At 38.6% G+C, this 27,376-nt stretch overlaps 1 protein-coding gene across 1 annotated transcript in view; it reads right to left on the reverse strand.

The window, feature by feature from the left end:
• RAPGEF4 (Rap guanine nucleotide exchange factor 4) overlaps window positions 1–27,376 on the reverse strand; it is a 159,295-nt gene that overhangs the window by 12,572 nt on the left and 119,347 nt on the right. Inside the window, exons 13-25 of the mRNA XM_068407340.1 lie at window positions 26,963–27,039; window positions 25,692–25,838; window positions 24,267–24,382; window positions 20,934–21,022; window positions 18,584–18,662; window positions 13,874–14,024; window positions 12,453–12,541; window positions 11,951–11,981; window positions 11,632–11,710; window positions 9,675–9,821; window positions 8,345–8,442; window positions 5,222–5,347; window positions 4,580–4,758 (exon numbers count right to left, since the gene is read on the reverse strand). Of these exons, the coding sequence (XP_068263441.1) occupies window positions 4,580–4,758; window positions 5,222–5,347; window positions 8,345–8,442; window positions 9,675–9,821; window positions 11,632–11,710; window positions 11,951–11,981; window positions 12,453–12,541; window positions 13,874–14,024; window positions 18,584–18,662; window positions 20,934–21,022; window positions 24,267–24,382; window positions 25,692–25,838; window positions 26,963–27,039 (1,408 nt within the window). The remainder of the gene's footprint in view (window positions 1–4,579; window positions 4,759–5,221; window positions 5,348–8,344; window positions 8,443–9,674; window positions 9,822–11,631; window positions 11,711–11,950; window positions 11,982–12,452; window positions 12,542–13,873; window positions 14,025–18,583; window positions 18,663–20,933; window positions 21,023–24,266; window positions 24,383–25,691; window positions 25,839–26,962; window positions 27,040–27,376) is intronic.

Consider the following 27,376-nt stretch of genomic DNA (forward strand, 5'->3'; position numbering starts at 1 on the left):
TGGCCAGCACACCTGCGGCACACCACTTCACCACTGTGTGAGTAATCCACCGCACGCTGAGGGCTCCTTTCCCCTCCCTCCTAAAATGACCTCCTGCTTCCACTTCCCTGGCTGCCAGCTTCTGCAAGGACATTAGAAGAGTCTTTGAAGTTTCTCCCCACCCAGAAACACAGTCCTGAAACTGGGCTCAATTCAGTCCCAGGGAATACCAGAAACAGTGAGAGCAACTGGTTTACAACCTCATTTGCTGCAGAACTTGCTGACAGCTTCTGAACAGCTACTGAATGCTGGAAGCTGTCCCTAGACAATCTTCATCGCAGTTTACAGGGAGAAGACCAGCTGTCTAGAAATGCCTGTGTGTCAGTGATCTCTCTCGCTGTATATGATTTCTAACTAGTACTTGTAGATTCCAGAACTCTTTAGGATGTTTCAAGCAGAAAACTGCCATTTGTTACCATCTGCCATTTGTTACCAGCATCATTAAAGAGGTCCTAGGCACTAGAAGCTCTAGGTCACCCTTCATCCCTAATGCAAAGGAGAACTTTTGATACCCATCAGGAAAAACTGGAACATGTAAATGGGTATTGTGGAAGATCCAACACACCATATGCAGGCGTAGACACAATCTGACAGGAACAGCCTGCACAACTGCTCAGCTGGGACTGCATCAGGTGGCTCATTGACTCAATGGGAAAAGGAGAGAGAGAACAAAGCCTGTATCTCATAAATCTGTGTCTCGCTAGATTCCTGCAAATAATTTCCTATTTTTCACAACTGATTTGCCAGCATCTGATTTCAGAACCTCAGTGTCTGCTTCTTTTGATGTTTACCAAGAAAACTTTCACAAGATCCAAGCTACAATTCTCAGATTCTTTAATTCAGTGCTGGAGATCTTAGCTCCTCTGAGGTATCCTCAGCTCCAGACGAAATTATTACAATCATCATATCCTACTGTTCCACTCCATAATTGCCACATCACCCTATTGTTATTCTGTTATTTCTCTCCCTCCATTTCACCAGACTCAATGTATCGAGTGGGTAAGTCTTTTAGATCTGGGCCTCACTTGTGTCTGCACTGTGTGAACACTGAGCGTGTGAAAAAATGATCTCTCCTATCTGATGGTCTGTCTGTTGGAGACTGCTGCCCCCTCAGATCTCCTGGCAGAGCTGCTCATACAAATTCTCCCACATCAGGTTAGGGACAGTGAGCAAGGCTAGCAAAGATAAGCTGAAATGCTAAAGCTACCCCAACTTATTCTGACTAGAGCAGGTCAGGGAGTGCCTCATTAGTGGATCTGAGGGGAGATACGGATGAAAAGCAGCCAGGATAGTCTGTCAGTGATAACTTCTTCCCCAGGCACAACTAAATCCAGAAAGGGATATCTGTCCATGGGCTGTGACATTGAGAATAAATTGTGGCATGGTAAAAATAATTCGTACCACACAGCAGTAGTGCTCAAACATAGTAGTCAGCTGCAAATTTATCTGCAATATGTAATTTGAATCTATATTTTATTTTAAAAAGAAAAAGTTTTGCCAAATACCCTGTTAAGCACTGTAACTTGACGAAGTCCCTGTTAAAATCCATCTGTATGTATGACATCCTACACCAAATATTCTGTAAATTCTACAGGCTCTACACTAAATAGCTCAGTTCCAGACAGAGGACCACTGTAAGGAAGGAGAAACAGTGCTGCGTGGCTCCACTGCATATATGTTGCCTGTCAAATGTCAGAAAGTGGATCCTCCAAAGCACCACAGTGTGCTCAGAGCAGAGGTCCCTCTGCCTCCCAAAACAGACTGTATTGGAAAAATCTTCCTGTTAGTATGGATTGTGAACACACAAACACGCACACGCTCTTGTCTCCAACGCAAACACACGTTGTTAAAATCTCTCAGTACTTACACGAGCATATTCATCTTGGCATTTTCCCTGTAAACACACACCCTTCAAAAATTTCGTACAGGCTCCCTGGGCTTATAACATACGCATGTGTATGGGAAGAATGATTTTCAAAAACTGAATGAAATTGTCTTGAATATAGTGACACACAATAAGGCTTCTAAATAGCCTGTAAGTATATCTGCAAAGAGGAAATATATACAAACAGGGTTTGTGGATATCCATAAGAGTATGTGCAAGTACGTCCTAGAAGGCCTTTCTAATACAATTAATATGGGAAGAACTCACTGTAGGAAATACAGTTCACTTCTCCCCTTTGTCTGAAAGTTTAATCCTACAATGGCTGGAGAAAAGAGACGAACCTGGTAACCTCTACATCCTTTCCCAGCAGATGCAAAGGCAACAACAGCTCCTGGAACTGAAAGCACATGTGCACAGCACTTGGAGCCAGCACTTGGCCCTGTGCTTGCCCACACAGACAGGGAGCACACATCACAGGGTGTGTGAGGTGGCAGACACAAAATGATGTCCCTTCCGTGATGGCGTCTGAGCTCCCTGTCACAGAATTGAAACAGGGTTCTCGGTAACAGTTATCTTTGAAAATCGGTACGTGCAAGGCGTCTCGTTACCACCAGTCATGCCTAAGATTAATAGTGCAGCACTGAGCTGTTCTCCCCGAACACTTTTCTAATGAGTCTAGCACTTCTAGGTAGGGTAAAGTTCTTATTAGGTCTCAAGGATCTTCACAAGCAAAACTTCCTCAAAGATAATTGCTTCAAGGCCTGGGCCTGCATCTTTTGATCCAATTCTTTGGCTTTTTCTCCCCTCTAACTTCGGTGCACTTTGTGTTTGTTTTACCGCACACTGTAGCTCCTGTTACCATGGCAGCGCTGCGCACAGGGCAGCAGCCTGGTGAAACTTCCCAGCGCCTTTCCAGCGGCTGCAATTAAACCTGCCCGCTCGGTTTGGACGGAGGAAAATCTTGTGCTTCGGATTTCTCTGCTTTTAGGAGACAAAGAGGACTCAGCAGAGCAGACCGCTTTTAGCTATTTATTTTTAGCATTGTAGTGATACCAGAAACATGGAAGTAAACAGGAGGTTGTCAAGCTGTTGTAAATAGCATAGGATTAAACCCATGACACTGAGGAACCCACGGGCTAGGGTGGTTTATTAAGGAGATATTTAACTGTAATTTTTAGGATACTTGATTTCAAGTGTTTATGGAAATTACTATTGTATCTTAATTTACCACATTTCAACATTTTCCCGTTTCATGCCTCTGAGTTTAGAAATGACCCCGAGGCGCCTGTGTGTGGGTGCCACTGCCCTCTCCTGGGCACGGCCCGCCAGACCGGCGGCTTGCTTCCTGGTTTCGCTCTGCAGAATGAGATAATGGAATATGCAGTATATATATTTTTGGAAACTAACAAGGTAAATTCCGTCCCCCGTTCTGAATATAAACCTGATCCTGCATGCCCACCACTACATTTTGAAAAGCTTCAGCTTCGACCAACCATAATCCGACCGGAGGGCCCAGAGCCGTTCCCAGGAGGAGGTCGGTACTTGCAGAGCAGGACCCTTCCCGGAGGAGGGATGCACGCTGATGCAGAGTTTTGATGTGAACACTGATTTCAGCTATGTGGAATTATTAACTGGGAGGAGGGCAGCATCACAGCTGTAATAGTAATCTCTTCCTTCACACAATTACATTTAATGACGCAAAAAAGTTAAAACTCGTGGTTTAACTGCAAGCAATAACTTCTTTGTTCGGTACGACTGCCTAAAGGCCTGTAGTCACAATGCCCAAAGTTGCAGACAAACGCTTGAACAGGCAGTTCCTCACTGCGCACCTCAGCAAACTGTTCAGACAGCGATGAACACAATAAATAACATCATGAACTGGAAAGGAAGGAAGAGGGTAACAGTGATAAAAACTGTAGCTATGCAGGGCAGGGGCATGCCCCTGCTCCCTCTGAATTCAGTCACACCCTTGCCCTTGACTTCAGTGATAAGGAGTCAAGGCCAACATCTTTGGCATGAAGGCTCCAAAAAGCTTCAGTTTTAATACGAATAAAAGAATAGAAGACAGCAAGAATTGCATGCTATCCAACCTCAGACCCCGCAGTTAGTAACAAAAAAGGACATCCATATTGTTGCATTTTTAAACAAAAGCATTAGAAAAATATCCCAAGCAAACTGAAGGCAACATGAGCCTCGTCATCTCAATACTACACTTTTTTGCTCTCCCCTCTTGGTTTTCCCACTTGGGGCAATTCTGAGAACGGTCTTCCTGAACAGCACCAGAAATACTTCTGTTCTCAGGAAAATTAAGGCTCAGTTTTGTTAATATTTACCAATTCACATATTAATATTTGCTAATGCATGTAAGGGTAAATGAAGGATTCTCCTAATGAACTGAAATATATTTACTCACAAATTCGATGTGAAAACATGGCCCTAAGAGATCACAGATCAAGGAGCAATGGAGAGTAGGACAGGAAAGAAGAATATATATTAACAGGGTTCTATACAGCCCTATAAGGAAATGGACAGAATTACCAAATAGAGAACATTTTAACCTCTACTGCTGGGGCTGTCTGAAAATAAAAAAGAAAAATAACAACAAATTGCCTATACTGAACCTCATTTCCTGCTCACAGATGACTGTATACTTACTGGGCTGCTATCTTAATGTACTTCTTTAACAGCTGAACACGCTTGCTGAGTTGAGAGCAAAGACAAATCTCAGTGACCACCCAGAACTGAATTTCATTAAATCTTCTTAAAAACAAGTCCAGATTTGCTGTGGTCTTTTTAAAATTGTGCCTTCCAAAAGTGTGATAGATCAATTCCAGCTAGGAAAAAGAAAAAAGTTTGGGATTTTTATTTTAGAAATCTCATCTTCTGGACAGAGGAAAGAGGCTAAGAATGACCAGGTAAGTATCTAGCCTGAAAGTTGCTCTGCAGTTTACGTTTATTGCTGTACAGATGACAAGGATTCAGGCTGCAAATCCAGTAGACAATAGCTGAGGCATACTAAAAGCGTAACTGCAGACTATGTATAAATAGCTTAATACCTTAAAACATACAAAAGTAATTCAATAAGCAGCACATGTTCAGGAGAAGTTTAACTTTATTTTTGTATTTTGCCTATAAAATTAAGAATGCCTTATACTTTCAAAATTTGTAGGTGGCTTTATTGTAGTATCTTTGAAAATCAAGCTTAGAGAAAGGTTTGCAAACAATGCACAAACCTACAATGTACAACTAAACATTTTCTAACAGATTCTAATCTGCTGAATAGATAGATCCTCATACCTCATGCACACAGTTGAAGAGCTCCCAGTCATAAATTGTCATCTGATGTGCTAAGTCTTTGGAGCTCATCAGTTCGAATGTTCCTACTGTACCAGTAGATGGTCCTTCTTGTTCTGGTAATGGTGCCTACAAATGGAAACATGGTATAAAAATATTTTAGAAATTAGACTAAACTGCATGATTGGTAATTTTCTTCCATAATGTTTCTGATGATTTTTTTCCACTGTGATCACTTTCCAAAGCATGTTTCTAATAGTAAAACTGAAATTTGTTTTTAAACACAGGCTGGCATTATGAGAAGCCCTCTGCAAAATCAGTATCCACTATGCACAGGATAGTCAGGAAAATTCTGAAAGCTCTTCAGAGGCACTGTAAGGAAATAAAACAGACTGTTCTCAGTGTGTTATTTTTAGCATTGTTCTAAAATTTGAAGCCAGAAATAAATACTTCAACACACATTGTGCTAACTAAAGCATGTCTGTGTATTTAGGAGCATAGGTCTTTCCACAAAGCTTTTGTTATCAGTTTCTTTTTCCACATACACAAATAACCAGGCCACAAAGCGCAAGGCAAATACGTTTGCAAATTACTGATTCTAACGATGAGAATTATTACATCTGCCATACTTCAGAAATCTGCAGTGATCGCAAGATCTTCTGATAATTTATAAAATAAGCCTCATACTTTCTCTTCACATTACAAGGTTGCACTATTTGTGACTGCAAAACTCCTGGCTATGCTAATTAAAATTATATGCACACAGTCTTATGCGAAAGAATCCTTTAAATCATTCAAGCATAAAACATTTTTGAAAGACACTTCCATACCACTGAATAAATGAGATGCGATCTACAGTTCTGCACACAAGTAAATCTTATATTAAAAAGAGATTTAAAACATGGCTTGAGATCAAGTCAGGTTTGAAGTAGTCTGTTGTATATATTAGGGTCAAAGTGTTTGAAATAGCGCTGCTAAAATACTAACAAACAACACTCTTGCAAATTCAAATGCGTTACATCAGTAAAGCTTCCCGTGACCCCAGGTTTGAATTGTTTTGTTTCCAGGAGAGGGCAGTGGAGCTCACTTACAAGCTTCTCAATTTCTCACAGGGTTTTTGCTAGATAATTACGGAGCAGGGAACTGTCAGCAGGCTCCTTTCTGAGTACAAACTCAGTAGAGTCTGCAAGATTAACAGACCATATTTACATACTGCAATATACAAAATGAGCTTATTAAATGAATCCCCTTTTATATAAGAATATTATATTACCAACAGAAAAAGGACTGACTGGATTAATACATCAAATCACTCTGTCACCAACACACAGTATGCAGGAGCTTTATTTGAGTTCTTGCTTTCTACTCTAGGGAAAACTTGTCTTTCAAATACCATCATAGTACAAACTAATTAAAAATTATTAAACTAAACCACTGGCATTATTACCTTAAAAGCTCCATCTACAATTTTAAAAAATAGTGTATATAAGGAAAGTATTACCTAAAACAAATCAAGACAGCCATCAATCTTATAACAGCCTGCACATCGCTCTGAATTGAGATTTGCACAAACACAAAATTTTGTTAGTTTAAGACAGAGTATGAATTAAAAGTACAGCAGTTTCGTGTAGAAAATCCTAATTTGTGGAAATCTGTGGAAAGAGAATTGCCCACAGACTGACAGAAGGGCTTTTTTCCCCTATTTGGAGACAAACACAACATAGCTGTTACCATAACAAACACATATTTTCCAAGCCTAGGAAAGAAGCACTTAGATGTAAACTCATTGCATATTTGAAAATTCATCTAACCCAGAACAATTTTCACATGGGAATTACCAAGTGTAATGTGAATAAACGTACATGCACAGGCAGCAGCCAGAAATTGGAATGTGAAAGGATTAAACTGGGAGGCAGGTAAGGTTGTACCATTATTCAGTTTGTTTATACTGCTTTGAAAAAAAATGCACCTGGTAAGGGAATGTATTTTCTGTTACGCAGTGTTGAGAACCTTTTTTAAGGTGCTGAGTGTTTCTAATTCCTGCTGAAGTCAGTCCAGTTGATGAAAACAAGCACATTGCAGCCCTGTATCTTACAGCTCCCTGTAGCATTTAAAGTACTTGATCCATGGTAAACAGCACAGGGGAAAAGGCACAGAAAGTCATGACAATTTGCTGCCAAAGCTATGTCTCCACAACGCAGAGCCATATAAAAGTACCCAGCATAGCTGTACTGACGCAACACCCCTGCTTTAGAGTAGCATGCCCCATGAGGGTATCTACTTGGCAGGATTAATTAACCTTAAGGGAACACCAGAATTTAATAAACTGAACAAAAGTAGCTCTGCATGGAACTACAATATGCTGGATGTGCATTCCCTGGTTACTAAATTGAAAGCAGCAGCAATGCATAGATTTTACCATCTCTATAAAAGAAATCAGGCATACATACTAAGTGGCTTGCTAAAAGCATACAGGAGGCTGAAACAAGGCTAGAAGTAATAGCTTTCATGCTGACACGTCTTGGCAATGACATTTGTTTTTAATGAAATAGAAGGAACAAAAACTACAGTCAAATAAAACTTTATAAAAGCAGACCCCATGGAGATTGTTAGAATTATTGTATAAACCCTAAGTACTTCAGAACAATTCTACCTAAGAAAAAACAGACTTTCTACCAGGAATATTTTCTGTGATTGTACTTAGAATTATCTGAGATTTTGACACAGTATTTTCTGGGGCTGAGAAATATAAGATTTTAAGGAATTTACTGTTGGAATCAAGTCTCTAGAATGCTTTAATCTATCTTGAAGAATATACACCTGTGGCCTTGAGGAGATAATTCTGTAATCAGGAATTACTGCATGTCTTAGTGACAATATTCAGCTCTTCCTAAATGCTCAGTGTGACACAGAGAATACTGGGATCAAGTGCTGTCATGTAAATTGGTTTAGGAAATTATAACATTACCTTGTTTTAATTTCAGGGCTCATCCCATAGCAGTGGGACAAGCCCTTTGTTGTGAATGTTTCGACTAGTTTTTAGCTAAAGCATTGATAATGCTAAAAGGGCCAAGTGTTCAAATAAACTGAAGAACTGAACTTCCTGAGAACGATATACATACGTACCAATGAATCGAACTGATCCCGTGGGCAAGCAAACAGCCGTCCATTAACACTGAGAGTTGTAAACACTGAAACATCATGAGGTTTGAGCACAACCTTTTCTGTAAACGTGAAACAAAAGACAGTTTATTATATATATGTAGAATTTACAGCAGGACTGATTCAACAGTTGCACAGATCACCCTTCTGGGAATAAATTTTGCACAGTAAACCGATGTCCAGGATACAAAACAGATGACAACAAGCTCAGCCCAAACCTCTTTATTGAAGAAATGTGACAACAAGCTCAGCCCAAACCAGTCTCCTACAGAACTGGCATACAGAGCTAGAATCCCAGCCCCAAACCGCACAGACAGGTCAAGAGGCCTGTGCTGCCATCTCTAGAAACTACTGCAAAAATTCTGCCATAATTAAGGACTCCATTCATTCTTCTCTGAGCTGTAAGCATTTGGAGAGCTGTTCTTAATAGAAATTGCCTTGGAAGACAGTAACTGCATATGGAGGTGATGAAATGCAACTGTATTCAAATCTCATTACAGCAGTTCTAAAAGAGCATCACATCACAGGTAAAGAAAAGATAATGAAGTAACTTACAAAACAGTGTCTTCCAGCATGTGCTGGCTGTCAGCAAATCTGACAATAAAAAATTGCTGCAACTGCAAAAAGTAGAGCTGCCTGGTGCCAGTCCTCAGGAAGTGAGCTGTTTTTGGTAGGCACCACTGTTTGCAAAAATGCCTTCCAACACAGCTCTCATTAGCTCTGTGTGTGTCCACACAGTCATACTCAACCAGAGCTCTTCAGCAACATCAATTCTCCAGCAGAATTCACCTTGCAGTTACTCTCCCATTTCCACAGCCTATACTGGGTGGCTCACTCCTGACCCTTTGCGAACACTAGGTCAGTGGGCTTGGCACTAAGTTGCTCAGTAGTGGTTTGCATGGACAAGAGCGGCCAGAATGGTAGTGACTACTACTGGAATGTCTACACTGCAGTGTTTTCTGCTGTTGCTGACTCGTATGTCTAGCCTGACATTATCTATGCTTACCTCCTATTTCTGTTGTTAAAAAACTCTTGTAAGTCTTACAGTGAAGGAAACTTGGGGTAGCTCTGCTCTGTAGCATGCAGATACACAAGCTTCTCCATTTTTCCTGCCTCCCACATGAGCTCCAGTCTGTGCCTGCAGTAGTGAAAGGACTTGCCTCTAAGACAGAATCTGTGTACCAGCCAAACATGCACATGGATTATAAACCTTGACTGAATTAGTCTTTCAGTCTCTTCTGACATTCTGCTTCACCTTAAGTGAGAAGTGTTTAAGATGATGCAAATACAGTACCTCCTCCTGAACTCATCTTTACTATGACGAGGCCTTCTCCAGAACCCAGCTTATCTGCTATTGCGCTGATCACTTCTTTCACAGAGGAAGACACTGGCACCCGGATAGTTGTATAGGTTTGGTCTACGCAGTACACCTTAAACAGAACTAAAGAAAAAAAGATTGTGCTGTGTGTGCCACATATAACAACCACAGAGAATTTACAGTACAAATTACTTTCAGTAACCACTCCTCACAAATGAAATAAATAAAGCAACAATAAATCACTACAGTTTTCATAGCTCCCCATTCCTCAGATGTTCTACCATTTCTAGTATAAAAATCTCTGATTTCCCAGAGCTTTTAGTAAACCATGAAGTACAAGCGTTTCAGTATTGCTACATTATTTACGGATGCCAATTTAATCTGGCACTTTGTTATGCTCCAGACATTATAATATTTTAAATCAACATTTCTTTTCAAGAGTCAGGAAAACTGGCTGCAAACTCTCTTAATTACAGGAAAATAATTTTCATATTTACAAAATAGATTTGAAAATAGTTTTCGTTACAATTAGAACTTAAATCAAGCTGTGTTGCAACCTGTTTTTTACAAGCAAGTATATAATTGCTGAATCAAGAATGTTGTAGATGATGAAGAAAAATACCCTAACAATAAGAATACACTTGAGTGTGCAGTACAAACTGGCTCACAGTAACACATGAACCCAGGCCTCTGGCTGCCTAGAAATCAATGTGATAGTACATTAGCCTGCAAAAGGAAGGCAGCCCAAAGTGACATGAATTTAAGACAGAAGAAGTTAGCAAAATACTCCTTCAGCTCAGCTGTCAAGCCAAGCCAAGCAGCCGCTGGGGTTATAGCTGTCCATGGATTTCCAATGTTCAGTGTGCTGCCTGCCCTATGAATGAGAAAGATGCAGCCATATGAAAGGGGCAGACACAAGAAGCAGTACTTCTCTGGCAGCAGCAACTGCTTCACTCTTTGTGGACCTAAAAGAAACACAGATATGGACAACAGAAGCTGCATGTCTGGCAGGATGTCTGGTGTTCATACACAGTTACTTCCAGCTTTTGAAATGGCTCTTCCGTTGGTTTGATTTATGTCACCAGCTTCCTCAGCTATATGACCTTGCAGTTTGTTCCCTTACTTTTACTGTTGTTCACTAGCAAGAGCTACCCTTTAATATCAAAAAACCTTGAAGCAGAAGCTATTTTCTGTGATGAACATGCACCAAAACAACCACTGAGAGACTGGCCCTAGGAGCTGCAAAGAAATCCTCAGATTTATGAGTTTTAAGGGGCACATATCTTTGTTTACAATGAACAGATCTCATCAGCAGAGCTCAGGATTTTGTTCACGTAGCAGTGCTTTAACCTGCCTGAAGTAAAGGACAATATGAAAAGCCAGAACAACTGAAAATGGTATTCTGATACACTGCTGTAAATTTTACCTTAATCTCTTCAGAGAATCAAACAATAGCAATAGAGCAAACCAGCAGATTTTGTTGTCTAGGCTGCGTGCCACAGGGCAGAGATCCACAGCATGATTATCTGCTCCATTCCTATCTTGCAAAGGAAGAGCTGTACATGTTAGCTGAAACTATGTAGGGGAGAGAGGCTCAAACATGACCATCAGCACCCACTATTTATTGCACTGTCATTACCTGTATGGACGCTGTCTGTACTGGTTTTGTTCATTGTCTATTTTAAAGTTTTTTACATCTTCCTCTGAGGAAGCACAGTGTTTGATAGCAGAAGTAACTAAGGGAAAAGACCAGGAGCACTTCAAATCAATGATGGAGAATGTTGGGCTAGCAAAAGCAAACAGACTTTGCTTCAGGCCAGGCTGCAAAACTGTGGGTAGGTACTTTTGTTTATTTTTAGACCATTTTTTTGAGAGAGGCAAATTTACTGCAAATCTCAATGGCTCAAGAAAACTTTGCAGAGAAAGAACTCACCTTCGTCGCTGCCCCTGATAGGCTGGCGTTTCTGTGCTCTGTCATCACTTGTGTTGAACAGCTGCAGAAGAACTTTGTGCTGAAAATGAATCATCAGGATTCACATTAATGCAAGAAGAAACATTATGGGGTAGACATGAACTACAACAGATCCCTTATCAACGTCAGGAAAAAGAGTAGCAATGCAAAATTTGACAATGTTAAAAGCCATTTCTCAATGTGTTGTTTTAATATATCCATGATTACTAAAGAGAAGATGCTTATGGATTTGCTGTGCTAAAGCTTTTACTTTAGAAAACGGACAAATAAATTACTTTACCTTCTTTTGTGGTGCTTTAGGTTCTTCAGAACTATAAAAAGGTAAAGCATAGAATATATAATTAAGTATTACCTGGAAGATTTTGTCTACAAAATCACCTATAGAACATGGACCACTTGTTAAACTACAATATCAACATATTCATGTTTGCATATACGAAAAGACTAGATGATACCATAGTTAATCTATGACCAAGGGAGTGAAAATACTATATAAAGCCCATGTAAACATGAAATAAGCATCCAGTTTAGTTTCAATGGTGTGTACATAATTTGTTATTCCTTCTATCAACCTTTTAACGAGAGTTTGGTGTTTGCATGAATTATGTGGAAAGAGAGGGCCATAGACATTCATCCAAACAAGCTTGCATGTAAGCATTCAGTCTCGTATGACTGAGTGCCATTCACAAAATGGATTTTTAATAGATAGAAGCAATAAATTTTCTTTATCTATTTACTGAGAAAAAGGGCAGGGGTAGGAAAGAAGGAAAAACCATGCTTACACTTGCTTTACAATTTTCTCTAGCTCTGGAAGTTGCTCCTTTAGTGCTGCAATCATTCTAGTATCATCTGATACAGATACATAAAATTCCTGTAAATGATACAGAATAGTCTTTAAATAACTATGGGGTAAATGAGCAGTACTCAGGATAGAGGATTATGAGATGACATCTGATAGCTTAATGATTATAAAGAATGATAATCTGCATAGAGGAACACATGCCAGGCCCAACCCTCTATTACTTCTATTTGTTTATCTCCAGCTGATTTAAAGTAAGAGTTACACATGCAGAAGGGAAGCCTGGTGAGGGTCCTTAGCTCAGTGTGTAACCACTGACTGCTTGTGCAAAAACTGCATTTTCAGGTTATCAAGGATAAAGGCTATAACATTAACAAGTAATCTGGCATGATAGGTTCCTCTTACCCACTGCTGCTGTAGTCCTTAGTGGTTCATTTGCCACTGAGTTGTTGGCTCTCAGCTACTCCAGTCCACTACAATATTACCCTCTTTTAAACCCCACTCAAACATCTTCCAGCCACACCTACATAAAACTGACCCAAAGAAGGATCTATGTGCTTGCAACTAGTAATTGTTCTTTAACTTCTGGACTAATGAAAGTCATTATGCCTGTCTCCAAAGCTTGTCTATTATGCAAAGCTTTCCCATGTGGGCTTGCTATATGTCTGTCATACTTAAGGCCCTTCTCTATTCCCCTCTGCTCTTATATTAGATTCAGTTTTAAGCTCTTTGGGGGAAGAACTTCCATTCAGCCAGTAACATACAGGATTGTGTTCCATAAACACAATATGTAATAATAATGGCAATCATGATGACTTAACATGACATTTGCAGTGCACCTTATCTTAGAAATATAAGGACATGGCACCTACCACAAAGACCTTACGACCAATGTCTGAGGAATTAAATGATTTTAAGGGATCAGAGGGGTTCTGAAGACAAAGATCTTAAGTTCCAATAGCTGCAGTACAGCTTTCATTCAAATGGAAAGGATTTTTGGTTTTGTAGAGTGAGAACCTGCCAGCTCCTTCCTGGCACACCTCAGGCAGGCATAAACAGCCCCTCAGTTCAACCTGTAGAGCCTCTGAACTATTCACGAGAAAATACTAAAAAAAGCTAATTCATCCTTTGCTATAAAGCAATCCACCCATGCAGTGCTTTGAAAGGGGTCTGCAACTCTGGCAGATATTTTCAGACATCCAGAGGTTGACAATGGTTCAAGCACTGTTGTAGTGCATATACTGCCTGCAGCTAAAACCAAGAAAATGGAGTTATGAGTTTGCACTTTGAAATGACCTGCTTCTCTTTAGTTCATAACAGAATTCTACAGACTGGGAACAGGCTTTCAGCTTATCGTGCTTTGTAGGTACTTTTCAGTACAATGATACAACGATTCCTTTATACCTCCAAAAAGGCCATTGCTGCTTCATCTTCTTGTAGTAAATCTCCATATAATGCAGCCCACTGCAAAACCAGTCGAATGACTCGCCTTTTATTGTTGAGGGCATAATCCATCTTCTCCTGCTCTGTACCCTGGGAAGGCTGGGCATGATAGGTGCCACGGTGTCAAGGAAAACGCTCAGTGATTGAAAATATTGAAACCAGTATGAATTCACAAACAACTAACTTCCAACAAACCATTTTCAGGGTGTTCAAACCTAACTTTCCAATATATACTTTGGATTTCTGACTGCCGTGAGCATAAAGACTTGCGAACCTTTCACATTCATACTAAAAAGTAAAAAGACAGTGAATTCTCTAAAGAGCACAGGAATGATCACAATCCCAACAGAGAGACGGTTGCTGTAGGGGAGCAAAACAGAAATGACACTTGGAACATAGAGGAGAGGATTAATCGTGGAGACTGAAAGAAGGATATTTCTCCTTGCTCTTCTTTGGAGACAGTTGAAGAAAAAGAAAAATGTCCCTTTGTGTTTATTAACAATCCCAGTCTTCCATTTGTGAGGAAGACTACCAGACTGAACCACCAGTGTTATTCCTTTCATATTTAGAAGTTACTGTAACCCAAGGTGAACCTCAGTCCCATTATGGTAGGGGGACCTGAAGTTTACAGCCTAGACTGACGACAGAAACATGGGGTAAAATAATAAATTCTGTAGTAGCCTCATTTTACATATAAGGAAACCAGAAGTTTCCACTCTATCAAAGAAAGCATATTTGGGACACAATACTTTGTGATGGTTATTTTGTGATAAACAACAAGAAAAAATGGGAAACATTTCGTTGACCTTTTTTATGATGAAGTGTCAACATTACAAAAATATGCAAATAGCAAGAAGGCCAAAAGTAACATCTATTGAAAGGAAGAAACCAAGAAAAAAGTAAAGGCAGAATGAGCAATAAACAGATAATTTCAGCTTTTAACCTATGTGAAAATGAAGAACACTCAGCAGAAACAGGATATGAAAATTTGTGTGCCTACTTCTCACTGGTGAGAGGTTATCAATATATATTTAAACTGTTTGTCAATAAACTCATGGCTGAATGTGAAGTAAGCACAGAATGAGTGCAGTAACATCTTCAACTTTTCTTACCAGATACCCAAATTCTGATTCTGGATTGTCACAAATAATACTATACCCAATTACATAGCAATGTTTAGTATTAAAATACTGATACTCTCTCACTCACAGCGAAGTCCATCATCCTTTCAAGGTGCACTTTCAGTTGCTCTAACAAAAGATTTTAAAATATTAATTAGAAAATTAAAATATTAATTAGAAATCAAAATTATCTAAGATACTTATTTTAAGCTTCTCATTTGGAAGCATTTCTCTAACAAATACTGATAAAATATAATGGGAAAAAGTATCTATTAACTCACACTTTCCAAACGATCCTCATGCCCAAAACCCCTGCAGAGATTTGACATGCTACCAGGGTTACTGCGGTGCTCATTTGACTGACAAACTTAGAAATCTGCATTTTAATTTCATTCGGAAAGGTTTAAAATGACTAGAGAACTAAACATGTCAGTACATTTATGGGAGTAAATAAGTCAAAGGGTGATAAGAAGTAAATAATATATTGTAAGCTATTTGCTCTAATGTCTCAGGGAGCAAGTTTAATATTCTAGTGAGTCATTTTTCTCATGCCATTTTTACCTTTCAAACACTGTAATTATTTAATGTATTTTTACTTTCTTATTAACAGACTCACCACAGGCACTGGTAATTTTTCTGTATTTTTATTGCTCATTTATATTAATTGCTCTTTTATTAACATTATCACAGGGAAAGTCAATGAAGGGTTCCTTCCATTTTTACAGGACCTACAGGATGCAGCTTCACTGCAGACTGCAATCAGAAGTAAAATATCATGTATACTTGCAACAAGTGTCAGATAATTGTAAAATATTTATCAACACCAACATGGTTAGAGTTCAATATATATATATTTCTAATTATGTCTAGCATATGCTAGGAAATGGAAGCAATTCTGAAGTCTGTTCTTCCCTGCATGGGAACACTTAACCATATCAGGAGCTGTGCAAAATCAGCACCCATTACTACAGTAGAATACTAACTATTTTGCTGGCATGATGCTAAAGGAGGTTCACAAAACTTTCATACAAAAACATGCTAAAGAACTATAACCTACAGAGAGCAAAAGAGGAGTTTATACTTTGTAAGTATTTAGAAAGCGGTCCTTTAAAGATTCAAGCTGCACACATGCTCACACACTTGCACTACCCCAAATGCACTTTTGGAGGTGCTACTCTAATTCAAGTTTTCTTTTGGGCTTTGTCTTGCCTCCCTCTGACAAACTGTAGCTCTGCGAATTTGTCCGTTTCCACCTCTGTGAAGAAGAGAGGGAAACAGGGGCCTTGGTCCAACACACAGAACTGATGTCCTGAGCCAGGACAGGGATGCCCTTTGCTTCACTTTGAAAAAGAAGTACGTGAGGTTTTTTTAATATTACAGAATCCATATACTTTAATGACTAAAAAAAGAGTGGTGTGCCAAGGAACAGCACAGTATAAACTCTGAATCCACAGCAAGCCATTACTTAGCCAAAATGGTGCACCCGTCCATTCCTTTCAGGATTAAAGAACTTACAGATGACAAAACGCTGCTGTAAAAGAAGTGAAAACCCAAATAATTTATACCCTGTACCATGCTTGAAAGCACTACAGCGGTCTAGCTCTACTCATACTTGCATGCTGCCAGGTAAAATAGTATCGTAAGTGGGTGTAGGAAAGTAGACTTGTATTGATTAAAAATTTGGAGCTGGAGCAAAAACCGTGTCTCTGAATCACCATTCTCTTTCTTTTTCTTTTTCTTTTTCTTTTTCTTTTTCTTTTTCTTTTTCTTTTTCTTTTTCTTTTTCTGTTTTAATTTCCTCACTGTACATAACTAATCTCTCCTTAGTCTCACAGCACCAGCAAACATTTTTGTAGACTGATTTTGCTTAAAAAAGATGAGCTTTGTTAGCAACCTTTCAACTCCTAACAATAAATTTCAATGGTACAATCAACAGAGCAGAGTTTGATTTTCCATATTCAGAATGGACGAAATAAACAATAATTCAGCTCTAGGAAAAGCTGTCACTAAAGCAGTGGGATACCAGTTACTTCCAGCCCTCCTCCTCCTCTCTGAAAAGAATTAGCACGATGCCTGCTATGACCCACTTAAGACCATGGTCTTAGCCTCCTCTCCAGAACAGATTTCATCACAAGTGAATATGTATACATAAGTGACACTATCACTTTGATCTTCAGAAAAGCTTTTCCCCTATAAAAAATGAGGTACATTTTGCTTATATGTCTGATTTTCCCAGTTATCAGATATCAGAGGTATAACTATTATAACTGAGGATAGACAAGCCTGAGTCTCAAATGGACTGATTGAATAATATGAGCTAGATAAATCAGAAAAAAAAACCCAACATAAAAAGTGCTGCCCTTTTCTTCCCCTTTCAAAGCTGTCAGCAACAGTATTTCATAATACTTTTGATATACAAAACTATGTGTTTTTGGAAAATGTGTTTGTTTCAGGTGTTCGAACAATTTTCTGCAGACCAGTTTTATGGGTCCAAAGGTTTTCAAAACAATTACTGTCCTTGCCAGGAGCAACACAAATGGATTCTCAAGCTTGCCAGACAAGGACACGATGCTCTATTTTGTGGTTTCGGGGTGTTAGCTTTCCCAGATGTCACTCGCCCCACTGAACTTCAAGGAAAGCACACTTTCACACCAATCTGATTCTAAAAAAATAAATAGGTAATTGAAGTTATTATACCCCTGTCAGAATTCTATAAAACAGAAAACATTATGTTTATTTAATGCTCCCAGCCACTTGATAGTTTCAAGTAACTGTGCACAAGGAAAACTCTCAGTGCCCAACAGCTCCCCAAACTAAATGACCTGCCAGTAACTGACTGATGGACATTTCACAGACTCCTTTTGTAAAACATGCAGACAGTACGAGAATCACCTCCAGCTCTCAATGCTATCCACTGTAAGCTTTCATCTCCTAGGTATTCGCATGCAATTGAAGTTTCTTGTAGTTTGTTAACGTTTGCTATAGAGTATTATTATAGATTATTATTATTTTTATTCATAACTATTATGACAGCACCTAGGAACTACTTACTCATTATTCTACCACTTTAGGCACCCTTTTGCTTGAGGCAGTTTGCAACTTGTAATCTATAAAGTGGACCCTTGAAATCACCAAAAACATAATGATCTTAGTTAAAATCTAGATGCTGTAGTTCAAAAAACAAGAAAGACAGAAAGGATGCAGGAAAAGTAATCCAAACTTTTATGTAATTTCACTTACCTGGTGAAGGGACAGTACATTTCTTTCCCTTGGAATAGTAATCAGCACAGGAAAGAGAGTTTTCATGCTCTGGGACTGTATCTCATCATAGAATCATAGAATAATAGAATGGTTTGGGTTGGAAGGAACCTTAAAGAACTATCCATTTCAGAGTTGTTGAGCTATGGACAGCTCTTAGACACTGAGAACCTACCCACAAGGCACAGCCTCCATGAAACGTGATGTACGTCTTGAGAGAGAGAAGCTTCAGTCTCCTCACTGATACGGACAGCTGTTAAAGGGATGCAACTTTTCCCTTACAAAAGGATATTGTGCCATCAAGGCTGGGCAGAGCTGACTATTTGGCATAAAAACACAGTGCATCATAATAAAATCATTTAAAACAGAATCTGTGAAAAGAGAAGAAAGAAACAGTCAATCAAGCCCCTGCAAACAGCTTGGGGATCACAAGGATGAGTTTTCTTTCAGTTAAAATATCTTATTAGCCCTCTCCAGATAATAAAGGGGTCTTTTTGCACTTTGTTTGTAGGCACTAACTATGAAAATGGGGAATGAATAAATATGAGCTGAAATATTAAGTTTTTATTCTTGTCTGCATGAATTTTATTGCACTTATGTTAACAGACATTTGCCTGTGTCAAAGGGAAATTTGGCACAGCAAAAAAAACCCATCTGTGCTAAAGTGAAATATTTGGATATACTTCTCTACAAGTGCAGAGATCTTAACATAAGGAGAATCAGGCCTGTCACACCCGAGCACCTCAGAAGTGCTCCTGCATTTAGCTTTAGGGAACTACCATACCAGACAGCACATTTAGTTTATACTACACAGGAGAAGGCAAATAATCTAATTCTTTGCCGATTTCCTAGCAATTAGCAGAAAGCCTAGAAGAGGTAAATGAACAGTCAAATTTCTGGTTTTATTTTGATTCAAAAGTATCACAGCTGCTACATGTACATTAAAACGTATATGAACAATATGATTGACATTTTCTCTGGCAAAAAATAGCAAGCTATTTTTTCTGCTAAAATGATCTGGGTAGTATAAATCCCAGTTTGCCTTATCTTTGTATTTGTGACAACAAGAAGGATTTATAAGTCCTGGCTGCAGAGGCCAGAACAAGTTTGGCAGTGAGAATAAACTTTATTTCACTTTTAAACTATGCAAGTCTTACACAGAATCACTGAGAAACAATAAACACAATACCCTGGGGTATCATTTCTACCATGCAACTTTTGAGATAAGATTAATAACATTTAAAAACCCTGTAAGTAAGGGATGTCAGAAAAAAATATGGTGAGATAACTGTGTATGTAATATTACATCGCTTCCACTGTAATTCATATATGAAAATACCTCTCACTTGACAAAACTCACCTCCAGAAGGGCGGGACTTTTTCTTTGCATAATATCCAGAGCAAAGTGGATTTTAACCGTTCTTAAATTAAAGGAATGCATAAACTAAAAATTTTATTTTCCAGCACTCTGAGCTTCTATATCCTAAAAATAGCTTTGTTTGTGAATTGTGACATTTTGTATCCCATGAGGATATAGGTATAATCTTGTCATTGGATGTTTTGGGGAAAAGTTTTAAAAGATTTAAAAAATAATTTGTTTTAGAAAAATGTATAATACATGCACACTATGAATAGTAAACTTGTGATTATATACTTGCAGGCTTAAAGAACAATGTTCTGCTTGTAATCCTAATAAACAGGTATCTGTGAAAAGGATCATTTTTATTGTTAAAAGTGGTTAAAACACACACTGTAAAAGAATTTCTGTAATCTTTCAATTCTTCCACCATTTATGGACCACTCTACAGGTTTCTCCACTACTACGAGGTCAGTAACAGATTAACTGGATTTAAGAACACCTTTGATACTTCTTAGACATCTGCAACGTAAAAACAGCTTGCTAAAACGGTATTATGTAGCATAATATAAAAGTCTGTGCATTACTTTATCATAATTAGGAGGAAATTTTTGTGCCTGACTCTTTTTAAAAATTAAAATACTTAATAATAGTAAGTCAGCAAATATCTATATCCCTAGATGTACATACTCTGTTCTCTTTACACTAATGAAAAGTGCAGCTGCAGCAACCTGCATTCTTGGGACTTGGCCCATGGTGTGCTGAGTTCTTCTCTTTTGAGTAACAATTCCTCCTTCCCTGTGGATGGGAAAGTATCACAAACAAGTAATTTAAATTGTGATACTTTAAATGTGATGCGGCTATGAAAATTTGGGAATACTTATACTAGTGTAACACAATGGCTGGAGGTATCAAGCTAGTTCACAGTATTAAGTGACATCCAGAACAAAAAGTATGAGTAACGTTATCATCGGGTGGTAATGCATGCTCTGTCCTGGCCTTATAGTTGTGCCTAATTGAAGTCATGACTACTGGTGTGGCACCTTTTGAGATATTGCTGTTCTACTCTGAACTGAAAGTACAAATACAACAGAGCAGGCTAGAAGGAGTGGATTGTTATCTTTAATTCTGGATTTCCTAGGTTTTCTCGGGGTTGTTTCAGAGCAATGGATTGTTCTTTGGGAAAAAACTATGGCTGACTGCTTTTCAAGGCATCACATTGCAGTGTTCGCCCAGCAAGACCATCTTATGCATAATAGTAACACAGCCTTTGTCATGTAGATACCTGTTGCTTCACTTAAAGTTGCTTCAGGGCGCATAGTTTCTAGAAAGTGCTCTAAAATTTTCTCTGGGGTTCCTGACATCACAATATACCTGAGGGAGGGAAAGGAGCAGTTAGTGTCTCATAGGCAAAATGGCTAATCAAGAAACAGTTGTCTACCAGTGAGAAGACCAGGACTGACAACTGCCAGAGTACAAATACCTGCTCTGACCAGAATCTCTGTGTGGCTTAGGACAAAACTACTCACAGTCTTTGTTGGCTTCCCCCCTGTAAAATGGGAGCAATAACTCTCTCCACTCTACCCAGGGAGTGTGAGATAACAGATGGCCCCGCCCCCTCCCCGCACAAGTACTCCAGTATAACACCACCACAGTTATACCGCAGTCAGCAGAGCTGCACTGGTGCAAACCTGGGGAAGTGCAATGAGAAATGCTTCTCCACTGAGAATAAGTATCTCAGTAATGATAGCAATGCTCAGTCATTAGAGGGTCTTAACAGACTTACCATGAGCATGAAATGAGAACTGGTGTGTGTCGGTGTCAGAGCAAGGAAACAATTTCCTTCAGCATCACTGACAGGGGTTGGTCTGAGAAAATGGGGGCAGATAATGAAATAGCACACTGTATCTTCAAATTTGAGCAATGCCTTAGATAGCTGAAAGTAAGTAAGTTTTTCAAGCGGATAAACTTGGGATTGTACCATTTCCTGGAGTAAATTTAGGGAGGTGAGAGAACTAGTGCATTAGTCAGGTTTTTCTGCTTTATGCAAAAACACTGGCAAGATTTTAAGTACCAGCAGAATATCATAGGATATTGCTAAACTTGTTCTATTGTCTTTTTTTTCTTTCCTTGCAGATCAGATTTTTTTATCTTTCCTTCCATTCTTTCAAATCTTTGCATCTTTTTTTTTCTTTTTTTTTTTGGAATCCAACTGATAAAGTATGAAACTTAAAAAAAAAGAAAGAAAGAAAAAACCCCGAGAAGTGAAGATACTCTGCTCCTGCTGAGAAATAAGTGGTGGAGCTGAGCTCCTGGGAGCTCCTCCTCACTTTGAGCGCTGACCGTCACAGTTCTTTTACCTGCCAACCCCTTTGGAAGAACTGTATTGATGTCCCAAGAACACAAACACTTGTTAAGCCAGTGCACATTCTCGCAGAGATACTAACCAAGCATCTAAGTGAGTGAAGCAGAGAAATCACAGGTTGCTGTACTCTGAATATGAAAGTGAAAATGAACAGTGAAGTGACTTGCAGGGCTGCTGAATTCATCCTGCATGAGTGTGATCACCCATAAAGAGTTAGATCTTGGGAGTGAGAACTTCAGAGCTAGCCCTTCCAAGCAAAACTGTCACTGTTTGAAAGCATGGCTCAGGGAGCTACATAGGAGCTATGCCTCCTCAGCAGAGAAGGCAGCAGAATCCAAACTGCAGCTGAGAGGATCTGCTCCCAAAGTGAAGTTTTCCCCAAGACTAAGACAAAGAAAATTAGTTTCTTGGTTGACTGGATATCTCAGGGAACAACTTCGGATGCAAATTTCTCTAGTGCAAATTTTATGTACCTGCTTAGGGAGCAAAGCCCAAAGGGCAGCTCATCTGAAGAGACATCAGAGATGTAAGCTACCCAATTAAGGGTAAAGCAGCAAGCCTTTAAGAAGAGGTCCGTGTTAAGCTTCTCTTTTGGATACAGTGATTTTCAAACAACTAACACACTCCAGTAACACATTCTAGAAATCAGAATACATCAGTAACTGATTTGGACTCTCAAGCATAAATGTAGCCACTTACTCTATTTACTAACAACAGAGATGTCATCTTCAAAACCAGTGAACTCACTTTGAAAGATTTTGAACAAAAAGACACTGCCAACACACTATTAACAAAGTAATCTGACTGCTGAGAAGCAGACAGTGAACTTTCAAGGTACCTTCCTCTTTTGTGTAGCTTATGTCTATTTGTTATTGTTATCAGCAAAAGCTCCCTTGCTGGCACACTGATAGTAGCCAGAAGCTGACCAAATGCATGAAATATTTACAGAAATGAAATTCTGAGCTTTACCTGAAAATATTCCTGGAATGTAAGCTTTAAAATACAGCACAACTTAACCAGGGACCATAAATGTCTCTAGCTATTTTTATCGAATTCTGAACATGAAAATGTTAAATAATACAAATAATGCTGGTGCAAAGAGTTTGCAAGGAAGATAGTGTTTGAAATATGTTTAAATGAAACTTTCACTTTGAAAGCATGAAAAATATATCAGACCCAAGAAAACTGATTTAAATCTATGACCAAGTTGCTAGGCACTGCAGATGCTGATGCAAATCCACCGGCTGCAGTCAAGTTCCCCTCATTTAGACAAAGAAAACTTGTTGTAAGATATATGTTTTCCTGGCAACATAGTTTGTTTTTCTAATAGATCAAGTGAAAGATGAAGTGTCAGTTTCTGAAATATGTGAAATGTGTATATAAAATACAAGGAATGGTTTATTCAGCCCTTCACAGATCACTAGAAATCTTTATATTCAGTTACGCAGATAAAATAGGTATATGAAATCCCAGATCAGACAAAAACTGTACCCAAAATATCTCACAGCAAATTAGCTCTTTCTTTGAGAAAAAGTATGGTCCAGGGTAAAGGATTCAAAACTTCTTGGTGCTTATTTTGTTGGAATTGTTCGAGCGTTTCTGAAGAAAATTGTGCATCCATTTGCAAATAACATTTACAAAGCCTTTAGGAGTTTTACCAACATTTGGAATGATAATAGCCTCACTCTACTCTTATCACTGTAGCATCCAAACAGAATTGTACTTTTTCCCTTTCAGTAAGAAAGTAAAGAAAATATAATGAATATTGTTATTACAGTGCAAACTATTCTGTAAGATAAGCGGTACGGCTTTCATTGCATGAGATCTTTGTTTTGTATATAAATTGTACCTAGTGAACCCTTATTAGAATCCAGAGCTCAAAATCCAAAATGAAAATAGCTGTACTTAACAATAAAACAATGTATTTTCCTCACGTCTTTTACACAGTAGCTCAGCTTAATAGGGTTTCAGCGTTCTCCATGTGCAGTCTATTTTGAAGCTATTACATGAGATAAGTATTTACAGTGAGATCTTTAGAGAATTATTGTGTAAAGACATAGAACTGGTGTGCTGCTGGAAATGGATGTATTATCCAGTATGGGGCATGTGATCAGCTGATGATTAAAAAAAAAGAAAACTTCATATGCACTGCAGTCTTCCATAGAAAGGGGGAATATGCTATTGTTTGGATAATAATACCATATGAAAAGGTTAATCATTGTCTGACATTTGCACTATTGAATGAAAACATACTTGTGCTGAGGCTGTGAATTTCCTTGATTAGAAACTCTGTTTCCTGCTGGGATCTTCTCCAACACCAAGACATCTTGGTCATGTTCTTTGAGTCTTACTGTATTTGCTTCCACATCCTGCAAGACAAGTTACTTTTAATAAAGTAATTGCACCCGATTTGGCTGATTAGTTACTTTGAAGAAATGCATGACTTTCAAACACAAAAGACTCTGGGGTTGGTTCTTTTCCCCTGTATTTATCTATCTTTATCCTGCTTTTCTCACAGGCAGAATCAAGAGGGAAGCACTGGCACTGGGGGAGAGAATTGTGGGAGGGACTAGAGTAAGAACCATGTGAAAAATCTCTGGCTATGGCAAAGGAAAAAAAGTTTGCCAAAAAACAGAGTCCCCCCCAGACTTTCCATATGTAATGTAATCTCTATCTCCACTTATATGTGAACATTGTTATCTATAACGTCGCTTTCTCTTTTTAAAAATAAAAGAAAATGGCACTTAAAAATGGTACATCTTAGCTCAGTAAACTGTCACTAAGGTCACTAAAAGGTTTCATTTTCTATTACCAGATCATAGTTGGGAAATAAAAAAAGAATTAAATATAATGTGCATTCAAATAACACAGATGAAAATCAGTAAGACCATGGACTTTAATCTTTTTTGAAATACCAACCAAAGCTAAATCAGTTGGGAGTCTCCATGGCCAACCCAATCTTACTGCCTGTGGGATCCTCGTTCCCTTTTGTACAGTAAACACCATCTTATGTCATTTATCTAGCACAGTACTCTGTCTGGACCTGTTCAGCTACTGCAGTACTGGGCATGTTTATATTTGAATACAGGATGATACTGGTTTTGACTTCCTATGCTATGAATGATCACAAAACAGCCTGTATTTACAGAATTACAGCTGGACTTTGGAACACATTTGCCCTAACATTAATAACTGTAAAATTAGTCTGGGAATATCTTTCTAGAGCTCTCTGATAATGACGTCTGTGTATTTACATGTAGCTTATTTAATTTGCCACTTGATTCTGCCTCAGATCTATTGAGTTTAAGGTATCTCACACTGACCTATCTGGGAGAATGGGTGATCTTGTTTTATTCAATATTTGGATGAAAGATCACCCAGAAATCCTGGGCAGCGTAAGGAAAAACTGAGCACTTGGCAAATTCTAGACCACAGAAATGTGAGAGACAAAAGATTCCATTTGGTCCCATTTTCATGGCTGAGCTAGGACCAGAAAAAGAGGAAAGATGATTAATATATTCTTTACTTGATGATCTAGACTGTCACATCTCTGTTCTGCAATTAGGGACACTTCAAGCAAGGTTATCAATATCAATATATCCATAGATATAAGACAGACTCTAGAAAAATTTCCAATTTCTGATATCACGCTGTCGGGGCAGCCCTTCCCACTCTTACCCTAAGGATCCTGTTGAAGTCCTCCTTGTCTACTCTCAAGAAGTGGCAGTTGTCTTCACGCAGAACAATGGATGCTGCTCTGGGAGCATCATTCACAAGCGCTAACTTGCCAAAATCATCTCCTTCGTGCAGAGTACATACCACACCCTGCACAGAGCAAAACATTTACATGCAGAAACCCATCATTACTCTGGATTCTATTGAAAGTCCTTGTACAAACACCGGACTTCACAATCAAATACCAAAACAAATCTATTTGGCAGGAAATCAACAGCCAAAATAATGACTAGGAAACAATACTTGATAGCTGGTTATTACTATTACTAAAGAGAGGCAAGAACAGAAAAGAATTGGCTTGTTCTCTGAAATTACATTCAGCTTGAAGGACTCTTCTAGCCCTGCTGAAGATAGGAAGTTGTTGAGTTGTTTGGTTTTTATTTATAGAGGCCCTAAAAAATAAGATCAAGTTTGCAGAAACGACATATAACACCACATCCTCAGCTGGTGTAAATCAGCAGTGCTCCATTTACTCCAATTTATAGTAACAGAGGATCTGGCCCCCTCAGTGATATAAAAGATGTAGCTAAACGTGGGTTACTTAGGAACAAACTTAGCACCAGGGCCTCTATGCTGGATTTTGGTGAAATGCATGGTGTTCATAACAGAGGACTCTCTCTCAGTCACTGAATGAGAAATCAATAGGGAAGTAGGGATTTTTAAAAACTCAAGAGATTGCTGTGTACCAAAGTCCTATTTTTTGCCTTGAAAACTCTCTCTCATAAACAGGAAATTTAATAGAGATGCTTTTCAGTCTATAGCTTAACTAAAATGAAGAGTGGGCATAAATTTGGGAGAGGTTCATCCAACCTAAGAACCACTAGTCACAAAGCAGTACTTCTGTCAGACATGCCTGACACATGTGAGAAAAGTGAGTCATACAAATGCAAGAGAATATGGTGGTAAAGGGACAGGGCAAAAACCCCCATGAGACAGAAGTCTGGCAATTCACCAAATTCTAGCAAATGAATTTGTCCTAAAGATACTCATGTAACGCTGCTGAATTATATTCAGAAAGTGTGCAATATATCCCGAAATTATACAGCAATCAACTGGAAGTATTATCAGTGAAACCACTGGATCATTTCTTAATAAAATTACATTTGTTGCCTCAGACAAAGCAATTTTGCTCTAAATAAAACTGTATTCCTTCAGAGTTTACTCTTACAATTTCAATAATAAGAACCAGATAAAAAGGCTTCTGAAAAAAATACCTTGCCATAAATGACTACGTTTACTGATCCCTTGAGGATAATGTACCAAGAAGTACCTTCTTCTCCCTGATTAAATACTACAAGAGAGAGAAAAGATTCATGGTGAGAATAGTTATTCAAAATACAAATGGGCCAGATTCTGCGCTCAATAAAATTCAAGGTAACTCTACTGCAGTCATATTAATGTCTACCTTGAAAAAGGGCATACTATGATTCTAAAAGCAATTGCCTTCAGATTTTAGAAAAAAAACCCCCACATCCATATAGTAGTTATTTTATTACACTGATGTGAAAGTTGCTTTTATTTTCCATGACAATTGCAACAAATACTTTATTGATACATGTCAGGTTATCAATTACTAATCAGCACACAGATTTGGATCCCACCAGTATCACCATGTTCTAACCCAGTTC

The sequence above is a fragment of the Nyctibius grandis genome, chromosome 9, assembly GCF_013368605.1.
Source record: "Nyctibius grandis isolate bNycGra1 chromosome 9, bNycGra1.pri, whole genome shotgun sequence".
Taxonomy (NCBI): domain Eukaryota; kingdom Metazoa; phylum Chordata; class Aves; order Nyctibiiformes; family Nyctibiidae; genus Nyctibius; species Nyctibius grandis.